Source organism: Dicentrarchus labrax, unplaced genomic scaffold (genome assembly GCF_905237075.1).
Source record: "Dicentrarchus labrax unplaced genomic scaffold, dlabrax2021, whole genome shotgun sequence".
Classification (NCBI taxonomy): domain Eukaryota; kingdom Metazoa; phylum Chordata; class Actinopteri; family Moronidae; genus Dicentrarchus; species Dicentrarchus labrax.
The window spans coordinates 7,585,849-7,602,027 of NW_026136715.1; the positions used below are offsets into that span (position 1 = coordinate 7,585,849).

General features: G+C 43.1%; 1 protein-coding gene across 4 annotated transcripts in view; it reads left to right on the top strand.

Annotated features, from left to right (window-relative positions):
* Positions 1-1,900: 1,900 nt before the first annotated feature.
* The window catches only part of iqsec2b (IQ motif and Sec7 domain ArfGEF 2b), a 28,289-nt gene continuing 14,010 nt past the window's right edge, over positions 1,901-16,179 (top strand). For 3 of the 4 annotated variants that reach the window (XM_051424789.1, XM_051424790.1, XM_051424793.1), the window contains exon 1: positions 1,901-3,071. In XM_051424789.1, coding sequence (XP_051280749.1) covers positions 2,596-3,071 — 476 coding nt within the window. In that variant the 5' untranslated portion in view covers positions 1,901-2,595. Of the gene's footprint in view, positions 3,072-15,115; positions 15,226-16,179 lie in introns of those variants that run through there. The other variant, XM_051424792.1, reaches the window with a different exon arrangement.

The window sequence follows — 16,179 nt, forward strand, 5'->3', positions numbered from 1 at the left end:
AGAGGGGTGAATTTATAGCCAGTGTCTCAGTTCTGATATGAGCACTTAAGTACTGGCACTAAAAATAACATCGCTCTGAGGCCTGCCTTTCTCTCATGTTGTCCTAAGCCGCATCCTTCTGTTCAAATCAGCTCAGTCGCAAAAAAAAAAAAAAAAAATATCACCGCATTAATAACAGCTCTGCATTCGGATGGACTTAAATAAGTGGGTCTTAACTATTCAAAAGACCTAAAATCAAGCCACTAAATTTCAATGATATGGAAATGTTGAACAGAGAAGAATGTGGCACTTTCAGTCTTTAATAGATATCGCGTTTCAGTGTATTGTGTTGTTTTCTACATGTGCACTTGATTCAAAGGCGCTCAACAGGGTTCCTGAAGTGTGTAAAGTTACAAGCCAAGAGGCAAAATGAGAGTCTGGTTGTGCCTTCAAAATAAAGTGTCATCCGTACGTTTGGTCATGAGGTCTCCAGAGAGAGCAGATTTCCCCCAATAATTTGGATGACATCTGATATAATATTAAAAGATACACCTTCGAGTTATCTGCAGCCTTTGTTGAAAACTATTAATTGTATCCCTAATTTGGCTTCCATAATAATGAATGCCTGCTGTGTGGAGAGTAATTTGTGAGAAAATACTGTGAGCTGTGTGATTTGAGAAAAGCCAAAAGTGACACTTATCTACTGTATTGTTCACACTGCTGATGATTTAAAAGTTTAAAATTTCTATGAAATGGTTTAACAAAACCAGATTATAGTCCGGTGCACAGATGACCAAAAACTAGAATGGCAAAAGAAATCAAGATGGATTATTTAGCTAGTATTTATACTAATTTCCACTTTTTTGGTGCATCTAATTATTGAATACACGAATGGAGGTCTGAAATCTCTGTTAAAATTACTCAAATTACTATGTTTTACTTTGTAAAGGATCGTGTTGTTTGAAAACATAGGGCGTGCAGCTCTGGATCTGAGTTATGTTAATATGTGGGATCGTGTAAAACAGTGCAGGCTGTACGCATTGACACAGGAATAAAAACTTTATTTAATTTCCTATTTTTCATTTCATTTCTCACTCATGCATTCTTTGAATTCCACCTGCAGCCAACCAGCCCATGCAACACGCATGCAATACTCTCTTATTTTGGAACTCTCTTCCGGAAGTCTGACATCATTGTGGCTGACTCGACTCTGATGCGCTCTGAGGAAAAGCCGCACGCATCGCTGCAGTTCAGACGCTCCGGGAGCGAAACCTCTCTCTCGTGTTTCTGCGCCAACCGCAAAGAAGATTCCCCGCTGCACCTGCATGGATTACCGACCCGATACAGCCGAAACTCGTCTCAGATAAGTAGGAAATAACTCAACCTGTACGTTTAAAACCGATTTCAGATCAGCGCCGAAAGCGGCGAAACACCAAAGTGCAGTTTTAAAAGATTTGACACAGCCTATTGAGACTTTCGGGGTTGTCAAAAAAAAATATATATATATATTCCGGATAGTTTTTTTTTATTTTTTAAAGAGCTGACATGTTTTTATCTCCAAGACCAGTGTTTATGAATGCGTGACGTGGGAATAAACTCTGCATTACTCTCGGATGAAAAGCCCAGAGGCACACAGTTTGGGAACTAATCTGAATTTAAGGCACTAGGATGTAGTTTTGTCGGACCAGGGGGGGGGTTGAGGATTTGGACCTCAGGAATGAACTTAGTAAGCCACCTCTGCTTACTTTCTGTGCTGTAGAGACTCATCAAGCCATGGGTTGAAAGCGACGATGATAGACTGCGGGGATATTCAACGTGGGAGGGAGGAGAATTTTCTGTGTTATGTAATGATTGACAGTGCCTGATAATTAGTGGTAGATCACAAAAAAAAAGCATCCCCCCCCATTACCCCTATCCCCCCCCCCCTCCCCCCACTGTATGTCGAGGAGGCTAAAAGAGTGGTTGATGCATTAGAGATGCTGTATAATGAACTAATACCGGAGTTCTTCAAGTTAATGAGCAGGATATGTCACAGGTCAGTGCATACATATCCTACTTATTCCTCTGTGTATTTATGTGCTCAAAGACACATCAAAGCAAGTTGAAGTTCATTATAGATCTTTGATCAGCCTCAATTTAGACACTACTTACCTCTGTCATTCCCTCCCCCCAGTAAATATTTAAATATTTAAATATTTTGCTCAGTGTTCATCATGTTGCCCCAAACTCTTGACCCACTCCCTGCTGATTTGGCGTGGTCTTTCAAAATGACTTCGATTTCAGGATATCAGACAACCAACAGGGTTTTGAGCTTCTTTTTGAGCTTTGAACTATTTTCTCAGCATTGCAACATTTTTAAAGGCTACTAAGATGCTATAATGCTCATTTTTGCCCTCAGATTTGGGGACATGTAGTCAGTCTGAACTTCTCAACCTCTTATCCTCTGTGACTTCTTGTTTCTGAACATCTGAAGACATTAGTTAATCTCCACTAGAGCCTTCGTTGGTCCCTCCCTCCCCCCCACTCATCAGGGCTGGTGGGGGGGGTGGATCTCGGCCCCTACGGGGTCGAAACTGTGGTGGTGGCTGGTGGTGGTCATACCCCTAGAGGCCCACCATGGAGACCAGCCCAGAAAGCCCCAACCGGGCAGTGGAGTACCTCCTGGAGCTCAACAACATCATCGAGAGCCAGGCCAAGCTCCTGGAGACCCAGCGCAGGCGCATCGAGGAGCTGGAGGGCCAGCTGGACCGGGTCAGCCAAGAGAACCAGGACCTGAGGCAGGATCGCACCCCAAGGACGCCGGGTTCAGACACCCCCGATCAGAACCACAACCACAGCCAGCCTCTGTCTCTCCCCATCCATCATGGCAGTGGTGGTGGCGGTGGTGGCAGTGGCGGCGGCAGCGGGAACGGTAGCACCTCGACGGCTCAGGCAACAGCTGGAACAGCCACAACTCCAGGGCCCAGCAGGGAGAGAAGGACCCACACCAGGCTGACCCGAGGTCTGTCCTGCGGCTCCTCCACCACCGAGCGAGACCGGCTTGAACGCACTGACAGCACAGACACCAACACCAGTTCCACCATTCGTAGAAAGTAAGTTATTTTCTAACAGAGAAGCCTCCTCTATTAGCTTGCTCTTCCTCCAATGAGTGGTGAGCTTCATATCATATTACAAGAATGTCAGTGATCCTGACCAAGTTGCTCTAAATTGTAGTGATGACCACAGTCTGCATAAAGTGTCAGAACATTTATAAGCTAAGCGCACATAATGACAGGCTGTATGGAGCTGCAGCCTTTCTAGTCATCAGAGATAATCCTCACAGTAATGGGACTGAACCTAAGAAGCGATTCTTTTTTAAATACACTACCATGAGGAAATATGCAAAGAGCTGAAGGATTATGGGTAGAGTGATAAGTGCTCAAGGTGTCCATTTCCTCATGCTGTGTGTTATTATGCCTTGCAGAGGGTTTGATTTGTGTAATGATCACAGTCTATTATGTGAGGTGCGTAGGAGTTTCATAGTAGTATGCTGAGGATACCTCAAGTCCTTGCTGCAGGGTTATGGGTCTTTTTCATGGTGATCTGAACTTTCTGGACCAGTGAAGCCCTTCTGTATGAAAAAAAATCCAACGACTGTTTGCTAAAAGTGTGTTTTTTCTTTTCCTCTTCACTCTGAACTGTAGGCTAGTTGCTTTCCCCAGCCCCCCACCCCCCACCCCCCAAAACTCAAGGCTGACCTGAAGTTAGAGAGCGCTGCAAACACAGCTTTGGCAAACAACAAGTGCATCTGTCCTCGCTTTTACTTAACCACGCACACAAACACACAGATAGAGCCGGCTTTTGTTCCGGAAGCATTAAGCATTCTGAGTAGGCAGCAATTCATGTGAAAAAGTACACAGTGAAATATACTGTTGCAGCAGTCTTAGTGACAGAAAGCATTGCTCTTTGTGCATATGATTTCTCTACACACAATCATCTCCGCAATTATTACTGGATTTAGCTCGCTATCTATTTTCATATGGTCCCAATCCTCTTATCAATGATTGATTCAGACTTGACCAAATCCCTTATCGATTGGAGTTGTCTTTTCCTCCGCTGCCTCTCTGCCCCCCTCTCCTCATCCCCAGGGGTGACTTAGTCATTAGACAGAGGCACATATTAGTTATTTATGTAGGTGTTAAATCCAGTGATGAATTGCAAATGTAGATCTTGCTGATCTTCCCTTGTTAATTGTCTGTAGCGGTTGTAGGACTTTGGATTCAGGCTCAGACAAGCGTATCATATGAAGTGTCACATTTAATAAAGAGTCACCCGCACAGAAGAGCCATATTGTCCCTGTCTGGCTGTGACTCAGCCTAACCCAAAACTGGCCTATTAGCTTAGGTCAGCAGCAGAATCTTCTCCTCTAATAATGGATCAGATATAAACATGAATTTCCTCATCATCGGTGCCCGTGCTGCTCTAAATATGACTCAAATCAGAGGAAGAGACAGAAGGAAGATGTGGGAGAGGGATGGGTAGAGGGAGAAGATGACAAGGGGGAGGAAAGTGACTGAGCGACCTTACTCAGCGTGCCCCAGTCTAAAAGAGAAAAGGTGGAACACACACACTGATTTACCATCTGTCAACAGGGTGTGTTAGAGCGGGAGGGAGTTAGGAGAGGGGAGTCTGGGCCAGAGAAGGCAAGGCTCAGAGAGCTGCTTTTGTTTTTGTCCAATTAGTTTTTGTTCCTCCAGCAGGAGTCCTCATCTCTGCCCTGCATTCTCTGTGCCTCACATAACAATTCAGGAAACTGAATAAACTTGTCCCCATTTCTTTTAGCCATGCGTGCGCAGCAACTGCATCAAAACAAAGTCGCTCCTCTGCTCTTCTTTCTCCCAGCGGCATGCTGTAAACAGCTGTCCCAAATGCTACCCTATTTCATTCCTCTCCTCCTGTTAATGGCAGTGTGAACAATGTGAGTCTGAGTCCTCAGGGTGGAGTGATTTTTGACGTCGAGTACCTCCTCCAAGAAGCAGCAGGGTTGTGGGCATCGCCAAAGCTCGCTGTGAGGATGGCAGATGTTTTTTTTTGTTGTTATTTTGGGAGAGGTCATGCATGTGTATTTTGTATGTATGTGTATGTGCGTGAGAGTGTATCTTCATATAATGTATGTGCTAGTGTGTGTGTGCGCAAAAATGTGTGAAAGAGGGAGGTAGGTCCACATAGAGTGCATGAGAGATTAATTAGTGTGACCAGAGTATAATTACCACTAGCCCAGGGGTGATAATTACTGCTGTGTGTATATATATGTGTGTCTTTAGTGTGTCTTTTTTGTGAGCGTGCATGTGTGCACTGTAGGATATAACCTGGGATGTCCATTATTAGACAGCCAATGTGACCCTGCAGTCTGCCATACAGGCTGTCATGTTATGATGATGTGACAGTTCTCTCTGCATGGGTGAGACATTGTACCCTTCATTATGTTCTACATACATGCAGCTGTCCTCGTGCAGCTCATAGGATGAGAGGCAGGGGCAGCTAGAGGTCTTGGTGACAGCCCCAGTGGTGCCGATACTCAGAGCACTATTATTATATAACGCCGGGAAAAAAAAGAATAGGACCCTAGCTTATCTTTCTTCTCCACTTCACTCTGGCTGTCACAGTGGGAGAGTTCAGAGTTCCAAAGAGCCTTGTGAAGGTGCTTGTGTCTCCACTTGTCTCTCTGTTCCCTCATCCCTCCATCTATCTCCCTCTCCACTCAGGGCATTGTGGGCATGTGCTTGACTCTTTCTGAAATTGACATTCATTCTGTTCGGGGGGGGATATTGAGAAGAGTAATGGACTTTTGTTTCACAGGGAGCTTAATTTGCTAATTTTGTGAAGCTCTGCTACACATAACCCCATCCCCTTTACAGCCCCCACTCCACCCCTTCTCTCGCTTTCTTTCTAACTCTCTCTCTCACATACCCACGTACACACACTCACTCTCTCCCCCTCGCTGTTTCTGTTTCCCACTGCTGCAGATATGACTCAGAGAAGCTGCAGAAATTACTTTTGTGCTATTCTCTTTCTCTTCCCCTCTGTGCTCACTCGCTCTTTTTCCTGCTATTAACCGTAGCACAGTTTTTGTTCCTGATGAGCTCGATTGAACGATTCTTCCTTTAGGCCAATAAACTGTTTATAATATGTGGTAATTTGGGCATTCTGAGCAGTGTTTTACATCCTATACTAGCTAAGATAGTGCAGATACAATTTAGAGAAATGAATTGGCCCCTGGCAAATGTGTGGGAAAGCTCAGCTGAGCCTGTACTGACCTGCTCCAAACAGTCTGTGTGATGTGATGGGAGGTAATCTATTCTCTCTGGACTTACTGTGAGTTTCTAGAAGAAATCCAGTGAAGCTGCAGCTGCAGTTTTTCACTCAAGAACTCAAGAATCTCACTATCCTTTATATTTTCTATTTTAGGATACGTAGTGGATTAAACAATGTTTAATTTTGGCCCGCATTAAAATATCGCAACAGCGCTAATGACTACTGTGATGCAGTTTAGCTTGACGTAAATTTAAATGATGGATGTGTGTGTGGGAGGCAAGTGTACGTGGGTGGTGTTTTTTTGCCTTCTCCTCGCCATTTCTGATTGCAGTGAGTGTTCATTGCTTCATACAGTGAGCACAAATGTAAAATCATACCCTTTTTTCCTTTCCATGTTAGTCACGTGTTACTCAGGATTCTCGAGGATACATATTTTCAAGTATCAGAGGCCCAATAATGTGCCTTCATTTCATCTCCAGAGTTGACTAACAGATGGTCATATTCAGCACAGTGAGGCACTCTGGATTTTACGCTTAGTGCACACACTCTAGTTTTTTTATTAACATTTATATTACATGTAAATGCAGAAGGATTCTATGGCTTTACAGTTGGATTTGATGTATTACAGTGGTGTCACGTCTCACCTATTTTCGAACAGTGTCTTTGCTGCCTTGTAAGGTCACATTGTACAGAAACGACTAGATGTCACAACAGGAACACGAGATATCACGTCAGCAGACAGACTGGCTTTGTGACAGAACAAAAACTCACCACACACTGAATTGTTCAGTTTATCATCTACGAGGCAAGTCTGTCTCAGGCAGCACAAATATATGTTATAACCTTAGACACATGACCTTGCCTGTGTCATTCATAGTCCTTACTACCCGTCTATTACTGTGTTTTATTCTCTCTCTATCTGTGTATACCATCCCGTCTGACCTTTTTGAAATGGTAAGGAGACAAGTGAATAGCTGTGATGTAAAGTTTTTCACAGGAAGAGAAATGTCCTTGGACCGGGAGTGCTGTGAGATATAGTTGCTGTGGAAACTGTAAAGCTGTCCTCAAGGCAGTTACAATATTGTATTTCCATCCACCCATTCTCCCTCCACCTCCGACTCCCCTCACCTATCCAGGGGGTGGGAGGGGAGGAGAGAAGCGGGAGGCTAAATATCCTGATCCCGACACAACCTCTTCCCCCTTTTCCTTCCCCTTTTCTCTCCCCCCGTCAGTTTTGGAACAGCCTCTTTTGCTTTGTTTTAAATGGCAGCTGTGTACAGATAACAGTTGTGTCCGAACAACAGCCGTGCTAAATTGGCGCAGAGATTAGCAGTCTTGCTTTGTTATTAGCGAGGAGGGCAGAACGCTAGGCCTTCTGTCCATTCATCAGTGGGTTAAACATCACTGTAGATGTAATCATGACCCCCCCTCTATTGTAGTAAGTGCACACTGGACACTGTAGGTCAGCATTTGATTAACACAGGTGCACCTCCAATAGCCTTTTCCCAGCTGCTACTATGACTTTTCCTGTTCAAATGCAGATAAGTGGCACTTTTGAGGCGGGATGTTTGTCAAACACTCATGCACACGTTCTGTGGAGCAGAACAGGGAGACTGGTTACCGTGGGAACGCTGTGAGCTCTTCTGTGAAGAACTCTGTGGGCGAGAGACACAGAATAGAGAGATGGAGAGAAGTGAAGAGAAGAGAGGGTAGGAGTGGGAGCAGGAGCAGGGTGAAAGACAGAAGCAGGATTGAATGACGGCTTGATGGGGATGGAGGAGACATATTGAAGACAGATGAGTGCTGCGACATTGAGGTTACAGGTTCTCTTTCATTGAAAAGTTGGGATGCGGTTTCTCTGGCCAGCCATTAGAGAAAATTAGTCATGCTTTATGACCAAGATCTGTTTCAGACTTTACAGAATATCGCCTCGGTGATCTGCAGGAGTATCGTTTTCTTGAATTACTCCTTCTGTGTCTCCCACATCACATTTAAATGAAGTCTAATTGTTCTTCATTTGTGTGAATCATATCTAGTTCAAACACACACACACACACACACACACACACACACACACACACACACACGCACCTATACAGAAGCACTCACACACGTGCTTGCGCAAACTCACAGGGTACAGCAGGTGCCTGGTGTGCGTAGTTGAGTCGTAACTGTAACTGTGCCCCTCCTTGTCAGTGCTTTCGCCTGGCACTCAATGCTAAACGCCCACACAGGCAGTCCGCACTGTTGCCAAGCAGCAGGAGACTCAAGCTCACAGTGGAAAGCAGGGAGGGGGGGGGGGGGGTTGGTTGTGGAAGAACTGGTGGAAAGGAAGGGAAGGGGAGGATGCTGTGTATAAAAACACACTTAACTTTAGGCTGCAAGCGGTGTGTGTGGTTATCAAACGTCTCTGGTTGTCAGTAGGAGTCAGGCGGGTCATTCGCTGGGGGTGGGATGACGCAGTGCGCTCCCACACTCTTATTTCATAGACAATGGCGGGAAAAAAAAATAGTGAACGCACAGTTGGAAGTGGGTCGTACCATGGCTGAATTGGACGGACAGCTTATACCCCAGAAAAGCCACGTGGATGTAAATGGAAGTGCTCTCTGACCGTGTGCTGCTTTGCGATACAGTTGTTGTGATGTGTAAGCGTACAGAAAAAACCTGCCACAACATCGCTGGTGATGTCTTCCTGTGATCGCTGCATGTGAGCCTTGCTCCCACTCACCTCGCTCATCTATACATAGACTCTCCTACACACTGACACCCCCATGCAGCTGCACGGGTTCGAGGAAACACTTGATTCCCGCAACCACCATCACTCCACATTCCCGTTTCCATTTTACATTCCTCCTCCCCTCTCCATCCTTCTTCCCTCCTTTCCTCCACTCTTGATTATTTTCACCCTTGCCCTCCTCCGTACTCAACCTCTCCCACTCTCATGTAGCTCACTCTCCTCCCACTCTTCTTCCTGCCTCCAGCCTCTGTCATCTCACCTCTTTAAATACACGCCACCTCACTCATTCTCCCAATGTACTACTTTCTCTTTTAGTCTGGACTTCCTGTGTCGCCTCTGCTCTTCACAAATATTTTTTTATTAGTGTTGATTCATATCTTGATATCTTCGTTTTATTATTTTGTTATTCTATGTGTGCCTACTAATGAAAGAAAGAGAGATGTATACATACTAAGAAGATGTGTGGGTAGTATGTGTGTTTTTCTATGGAGGAGTAAAAGAAGGAGGAGGATGGCTGAGGCATTGTGTGTCTGTTTTTTTATGCTGCTCTGGGATTCAGGCTTAACTGCTCATGAGGCAAAAAATCAGATCCTTGATGAGCCTGTCAACACTTGCCACTCTGGGGATATTCTAACAGGAGGCATTAGTTACCGCTGGTAAAATACAAATCTTGGCAGTGAAGACCACACAGTGTGTACAAGCATGGCTCAGGCTTACATAACAGCACCTCTGCCTGTCTTCACATCCCCATCCGAAGCTAAACAGGTCAACGGGTTCATTTGTTCAGAGCATTTCTTTTCTCTGTGTTACAGAGACCTTATAAAGAGAAATTAACAACACACCTGTCAGATCATGCCAGGATTCTGAAATATAGAATCTGTGCCTGCAAATTAAGTCTGCAACTCTTATCAAGGCACTGACTTGTAACCTCTGTGTAATCTTTATAAATAGGAATGAACAAGGCGCTCTGCTGTTCAGATAGCCACTGAAAGCTTATTCTCATTCAACTGGAACTTTTTTATCATTTGCACTAAGCAAACAAGAGCTCCACCTACATGATTATATCCTTAAACACTCTTGTTCCTCTCTGATTATAAACCCTTAAACTCCTGCTTACTGCCCTGTTTAGTGTCTTTGACTTGTGTCTGCTATGACCCTGCCAACATTTGAAAGGCAGAGTCAATTGGACATCCTGTCAAACATGAATTGTATTTTAGTTTGTGTGATCAGTAGAATTAAAGGATAAGGCTATTGATATTCTTTATTTAGTTATTGTTAAAGGAGCAATGGGTAGAATTAAGTGGCATCTAGATCGCAACTCCCTCACTTCACTCTCCCCCTCCAAGTGTGAAGGAGCCTCTATCTAGAGCCAATGTTTGGTTTGTCCCTTCTGGGCTACTGTAGAAACATGGCAGACTCCATGGAAGGTGACCCGTAGTGTCTATAGAAATAAAAGGCTCATTCTAAGGTAACAAAACCATAAAAAAACCTATATTCAGTTGATTATACACTACTGAAAACACACCTATGCATATTACATTTAATTTCTGCCAATAGAGCCTCCTAAATGTTACACATCTAATTAAAAGGCTAAAACCAACAGTGTGTTTGTCCATCGTTCAGTATTTCGGACTTCACTATCCTTTCTGTGGCTCTCAGCCTCGAGCCCATTTGTTCCTACAGAAGATGAATGTTTTAACCTGCAATAAGTAATACGTTTTTTTTTTTTTTTGGTAATGGAAACAAGCTGAAATGTTGACATATCACCACCTTTTCAGTCCACCTGATGATTATAACTACATTATCCATTCTCTTTTAGCTCTGCTTTTGGTCTCCATCAACTCTTAAGGGAAATCTGGCTCTTTAGTTTCTAAATACTCCACCATGTTCAGCAGCTAGTCGCTAACTATGTGTGTCTGTTGTTTAGTTCTAAACAGGTAGTGTGCAGTAGGATTTGTAGCACGTGCAGTTCTAAACACTATAAAAACAGTGAGAGTGAACCAGAACAGTAAAGTTGAACATTGCTGAGCTGAACGTGTGATTCAGGTGAGAATTCTCTGGACGTTCGTAACTACAAGAGCATTGTTTTCACATTGTTGCTTGAAAATAATGTCATGAGTATATAATAATTTAAAAAGACTTGTTATTCTCCTAAAACAGCTGGGAACTGTAATTTTGAGCAGATGTAACTCAAACAGGAGTAAAAAATGTTTGTTGAGGAACTATTTCATCTGCAGATTTGGTGCCTTAGTGAGTATTTATGCCAGCAGGAGGGTGTACAGTATGTGGGTTTGACTCGAAATAAAAGACAGTGTAATGAAGCAACATATTACTCAGCGCAAGTGTGGTTTATTGATGTGTTTTTAATTGTTTTTGAGCAACAATGGAGCCTTATTGCACATACAAAAATGAGCTTTAAAAAACTTTGGCTAGACAGGCAACGCTTGTTAGTACAATCTATTGCTGGTTTGTCTTTTCATGGGATTTGTTCACAATAAGGAGAATACAGAATATCACCAAACATACCCTGACAGTACTGCTTGTAGCTTCTAAAAGAATTTGGTTTCTTTGATGCATCCATCAAGTGAAAAACACATTCTGAACATTCAGTTTGGTTGCCACATCTTACACAGCTGGCCATAAAACAAGCTGGTAAACTACCGCAAACTGCCTAAGTGTTGCAGGATCTCACTTCCCTTCTCACTCTCTTTGCTGCATCTTGTCTCCATCCCTGTGCCTCTCTGAGTGTCTCCATGCTAAAATGACAGGGACTGCGTGTCCTTGACAGCAGCTGGCCCCAGTGAGAAACCGACCATTTACATGCTAATCTCAACCACTGCTCACTCACAATCTGCAGATGGAACATCTCTAATTCCTGCCAGAGTAGAGGGGTAGTAGAGAGGCTTTTGTGTTATATGGGCACTTTTGCCTGCATTACAGAAAGTGGTTTCACATTTTCATACAGGATGATCCACAGAAGAACCCCACTATAGACCAGTATAGAGCTTTATATAATCCATCAGAGTGGTTTGAGTTTCTCACATAAAACTCTCTGTGGGAATTTCTGTTTCTTTCTTAAACCTTGACTTTGAACTCTGTTTTCTTTCTTATTTAACACAATTGTAGACTGCCTGCTAGGAGTTGATTTTAACAAAGACCTGTAGTGATTGTAAAGTTGTTAGTCACCTTGCTGTCACACCTCTACCTTTTTTTCTCTTTTTAAATGTGTCATTCCTTGTAGTACCATTGCTGCTCTATGATTTATCAATGTGCAGCTTCAAAACAGTGCTTTCTCTTTCTCTCTTTCTTTCTGTCTGTCTTTCTGCTTTGGCGCTGACTGTATGTGTGTATGTTTCTCTGCTTTCTCCATGTCTCTGTGTGTGTTGTCCGTCTCTGGTCCTTCTTGTCAGTGTCCGGCCATCGTCTATCTCAGGGCAGCCCATCTCGGCTCCCACCACTCCTACGGCAGCGGGCAGCGCTGCCTATGCCACTCTGTTCCCCACCAGTCTGACTGTTCACAGCTTCGTCAGTCTCCATCAGTACTGCTGCCCCTCTACTGACCAAAGCTTACAGAAGGAGGACAGGTAAGGGCCACAGCAGGGCCTGAGTACAGTGAGTACGACACAATAAGAATAAAAACCCCTTCAACCCCATAAGAAGCCTTGCAACAATCCCAAAGCCTGTCAACAACTTCCAGATATATCTCTCTCACACAGGGGCCTGTCACCATCACTTCCGTTCTATTTCATCCTTGTCTGCCTGCTTTCCTGCTTTACCTTCCTGCAACCCCTCCTAATCCTAACTAAGAGTCTGTGCTTCACTCCCCTGGCTGACTAATAGCTAGAGTTAGGCCCTTTTACCAGCTTGAAAAACAAGCAAGAGCCATGCAGTAAGCAATGGGACCAAGGTGGACTGAGTCACAAGTGAAGCTGGTGAATTCTCACCCTCTTGTCTCTCCTTCCCTCATTTATCCTCCACCTGATACTGTTCTTAGACACATCAGCGCATGATGCTTCAACACTGCCATCTAATGGCATTAGACAGCTGTGATGTGCATATACTCTGTACGGTAAACACATTTTTAATAAAGATGCCTGTTTATGTCCCTGTTTTAACTAAAAATGCAGCCCACTCCAGGCTTTTCTAGTTTCCACCTGTTTGCTTTTTTGCTTTCTTTGCTTTGTTTTTGTGTCTCATGCTGTTTTTCACTCTGTCCTCCTCTTTCTTTTTCTCTCTCTGTCTTGTCTGTCTGCCTTCCTGTGTTTCTGTCTGTGTTTTGACTCTCGTCCCGTGTTGCTTTCCAAGAGAGGAGGGTGAGGATGAGGGTGCCCATCAGTTCTGTTGTTCTGCCTCAGGCTGCAGTAGCCCCTCCTCTCGCTGAGCCGAGGTGTGACTGGCTGCACAACGACTCACTCGTCCATTTACCTGTGAAAAGACTATCACAGTTTATGCTGCCAGAATACAGAGACCGCACTGTGTACCAAAAAAAAGTCTTTTCGAGAGAAAAACTGAAATGCATGCAACTTGTAGTGTAGTGACAGTTGGTATATGTGCTATCATTGATTTATTCATGTATCATATGGTTTGTGCATTCATTTACATTTGAAAGAATCTTGATGTTGTCTTCTCCTTCTCTGTATTCTTTGCTATTTATTTTTTTTCCAGCAGCCATATCAAGCTGTCAGAACGAATCATTATCGTCTGCTCATTACTGTCGCACTCATGCTTATCTTAGATCCACTAGTTGACTCATGTCAGTTCAGATGTGCTCAGTAGTCACCATTTTTTATCTGTGCAAATCACTATACAGTCCTGTCGCCAACCATTATGCAATGTCAGAGAAGCTAGCCTTCTATGTGATGTAAAGACATTAATGGTACGCAGTTTGTTTAACATGGTAATTTTTTCCTACACATCAGATAATTATCGTCTCATCTATTATCATGTTTATTCATGACCTTGAAGAGATTTAGCTTGTTGATTTAATTCTGATAAAGTTGTCTAGTTCCTGTAGACACACATTTATTTTAAAATGTCTGAAGGTGAAATATGTGTTGCTGTAATTGCTCTGTTGTTTCAGTCATGCTGGAATGTTGCTCGTACACACCCACCTCAGTCATCTCCCCCTCGAGCACATACTCATCCACCCACAAAAATGATTATAGGAATTCTATTTTAAATTATGTATTGATTGTGTGGTGCGCATAATCCTTGAATGTTAACGTTTTCCCCTGCAGAACACACAGTATGTACCCCATTATTGTTGGTAACCTGATTAGCATATTGCTGTAGTGTGTGAAAGCGTGGTGCCTCCACTGGTGTCAACTTTAGACTTTAGAGAATCAGTTTTGTTTTCAGCCCAAGGTTTCACAATTAAGTGTACACCGGAGTGTACTTGTGTATCGTTCATTTGGAGGTAAATCATAAAAAAAACATTTGCTGTTGTTATTTGTCAGGACGTTTATAATCTGTGTACACTGCAGCAATATAAACCACTGAACCTCAGAGAGAATAATTTAGTTACATCTAGCGCACATACATATTACAGAAAATTCTTATTTGACAATATTTCTATGCAGTATATATATGTGCTTCTGTTTTTTCACTGACAATTCTCCTTGTAGTCAATTTTATCCACACTGAGTATGTCTCATTTTCTGACTAAAAGCTTTGTCATTCACCTCATCTGCTTCAAAACACTACCTTGCTTTCACCTGCATTCATGTACAGACATCAAGGTTAACCACTGATGTGTCTCTTCATACATTTTATCTAAAAAAGTGGGATATAAAAGCAAAAGAAAGCAACAAGCATTTCTTATTTTCCTCCTCCCTTTTTTCAATAAATAAATGAACTTCTTCTATGTGTCTTTTCGTCTGTTCCTATCAGCTGTGTTGTGACGTGTTTTTGTTTGGTTTGGTGTTGTGTAATAAAAGTTACTGTGCATATGTCAGTGAACCTGCGCAGGCAGGGCGGTGGGGAAAAGCTGGGCAGGGTGAGGGAAATTCATAGCTGTCAAAAGACTGTCAAGAATGTAGCCTGTACAGCTTTTCAGGGCGAGCAAGAGCCACTGTGAAAGTGTGTGTATGTGTGTGTGAAGGAGTGCGAAAGAGTGAGAGAGCGAGACAGACAGAGAGAGAGAGAGAGGGAGGGTGTGTTTGTTATTACACTGCTTCAGTTAGTGAAAGGGACCTTTCTCTGACAGTAGCAGCATGGTAAGAACTCAGCTTTTTTTCACTTTTCTTGCACTTACAAAATGGTCACAAAAGAGCATTTAGTTTGGCACCAGTGAAGAATGACCTGACTTGTTACACCGGTGTTTGTATGGTGGCCTACACTGCAGTGATGTTTTTTCTATATGACATGTGGATTGTACCGTAGCTGTGTGTAGGCAAAATGTAACTGAATCATCACAGACAGACAGCAAAAGGCAGTTAAACTGAGTAATACAAAAGATAAATAGCTGAGTGCTGTTAATTAATGAGTGGCTTTTTCAGTAGCACAACATGTCATGTGTAAAAAGAAAAATGATTTGGGAAGAAACTGACATATAAATGGATGGGGATGGGGTGATAAATGGGCCACTGCGAAGTACCTGTGTGTACATGCCGTTCACATGACTGATTACATATTTTTTCAACGTCTGGATAATCTGCCTGTCAATGATGTCACTCCTCAGGAAATGTATACACTGCAGCTGTCTAACATTGAACATAATTCCTGAAAATGACTTTGAAGTAAGTTAGTTACAATAACAAACACTTCTACCAAGGTCTGTTATGTAGGTTTGAATGCCTGTTAGGTGGATTAGTTAACTACAATGGAGATCTGCAGTCTGCACTTTTATATATGAGCACAAGCTCCGTAGAAGCCAAATCAGCTGCACCCAATCTGGAAGTGGATCAGTCTATCTATCTATAAACTACCAACATACTGAGAAAGGAGAACTGAAAGTTTACGCTATTATGTCCGCTCGCCTGTATATACAAGATACGTCTCATTCTTTCTTGCTTCAGCTCCAGCGATTATCTGATAAGTTCATGCTTTCAAAACACTGCCAATTTTCAGCTACATCACTCCTGCAGCCCTGCAAACAATACAGTTACACAAAGCTTTTTCTCTCAATTCAATACCTGGATTGAACATTGCCTCTTCTAACAAAACCATAG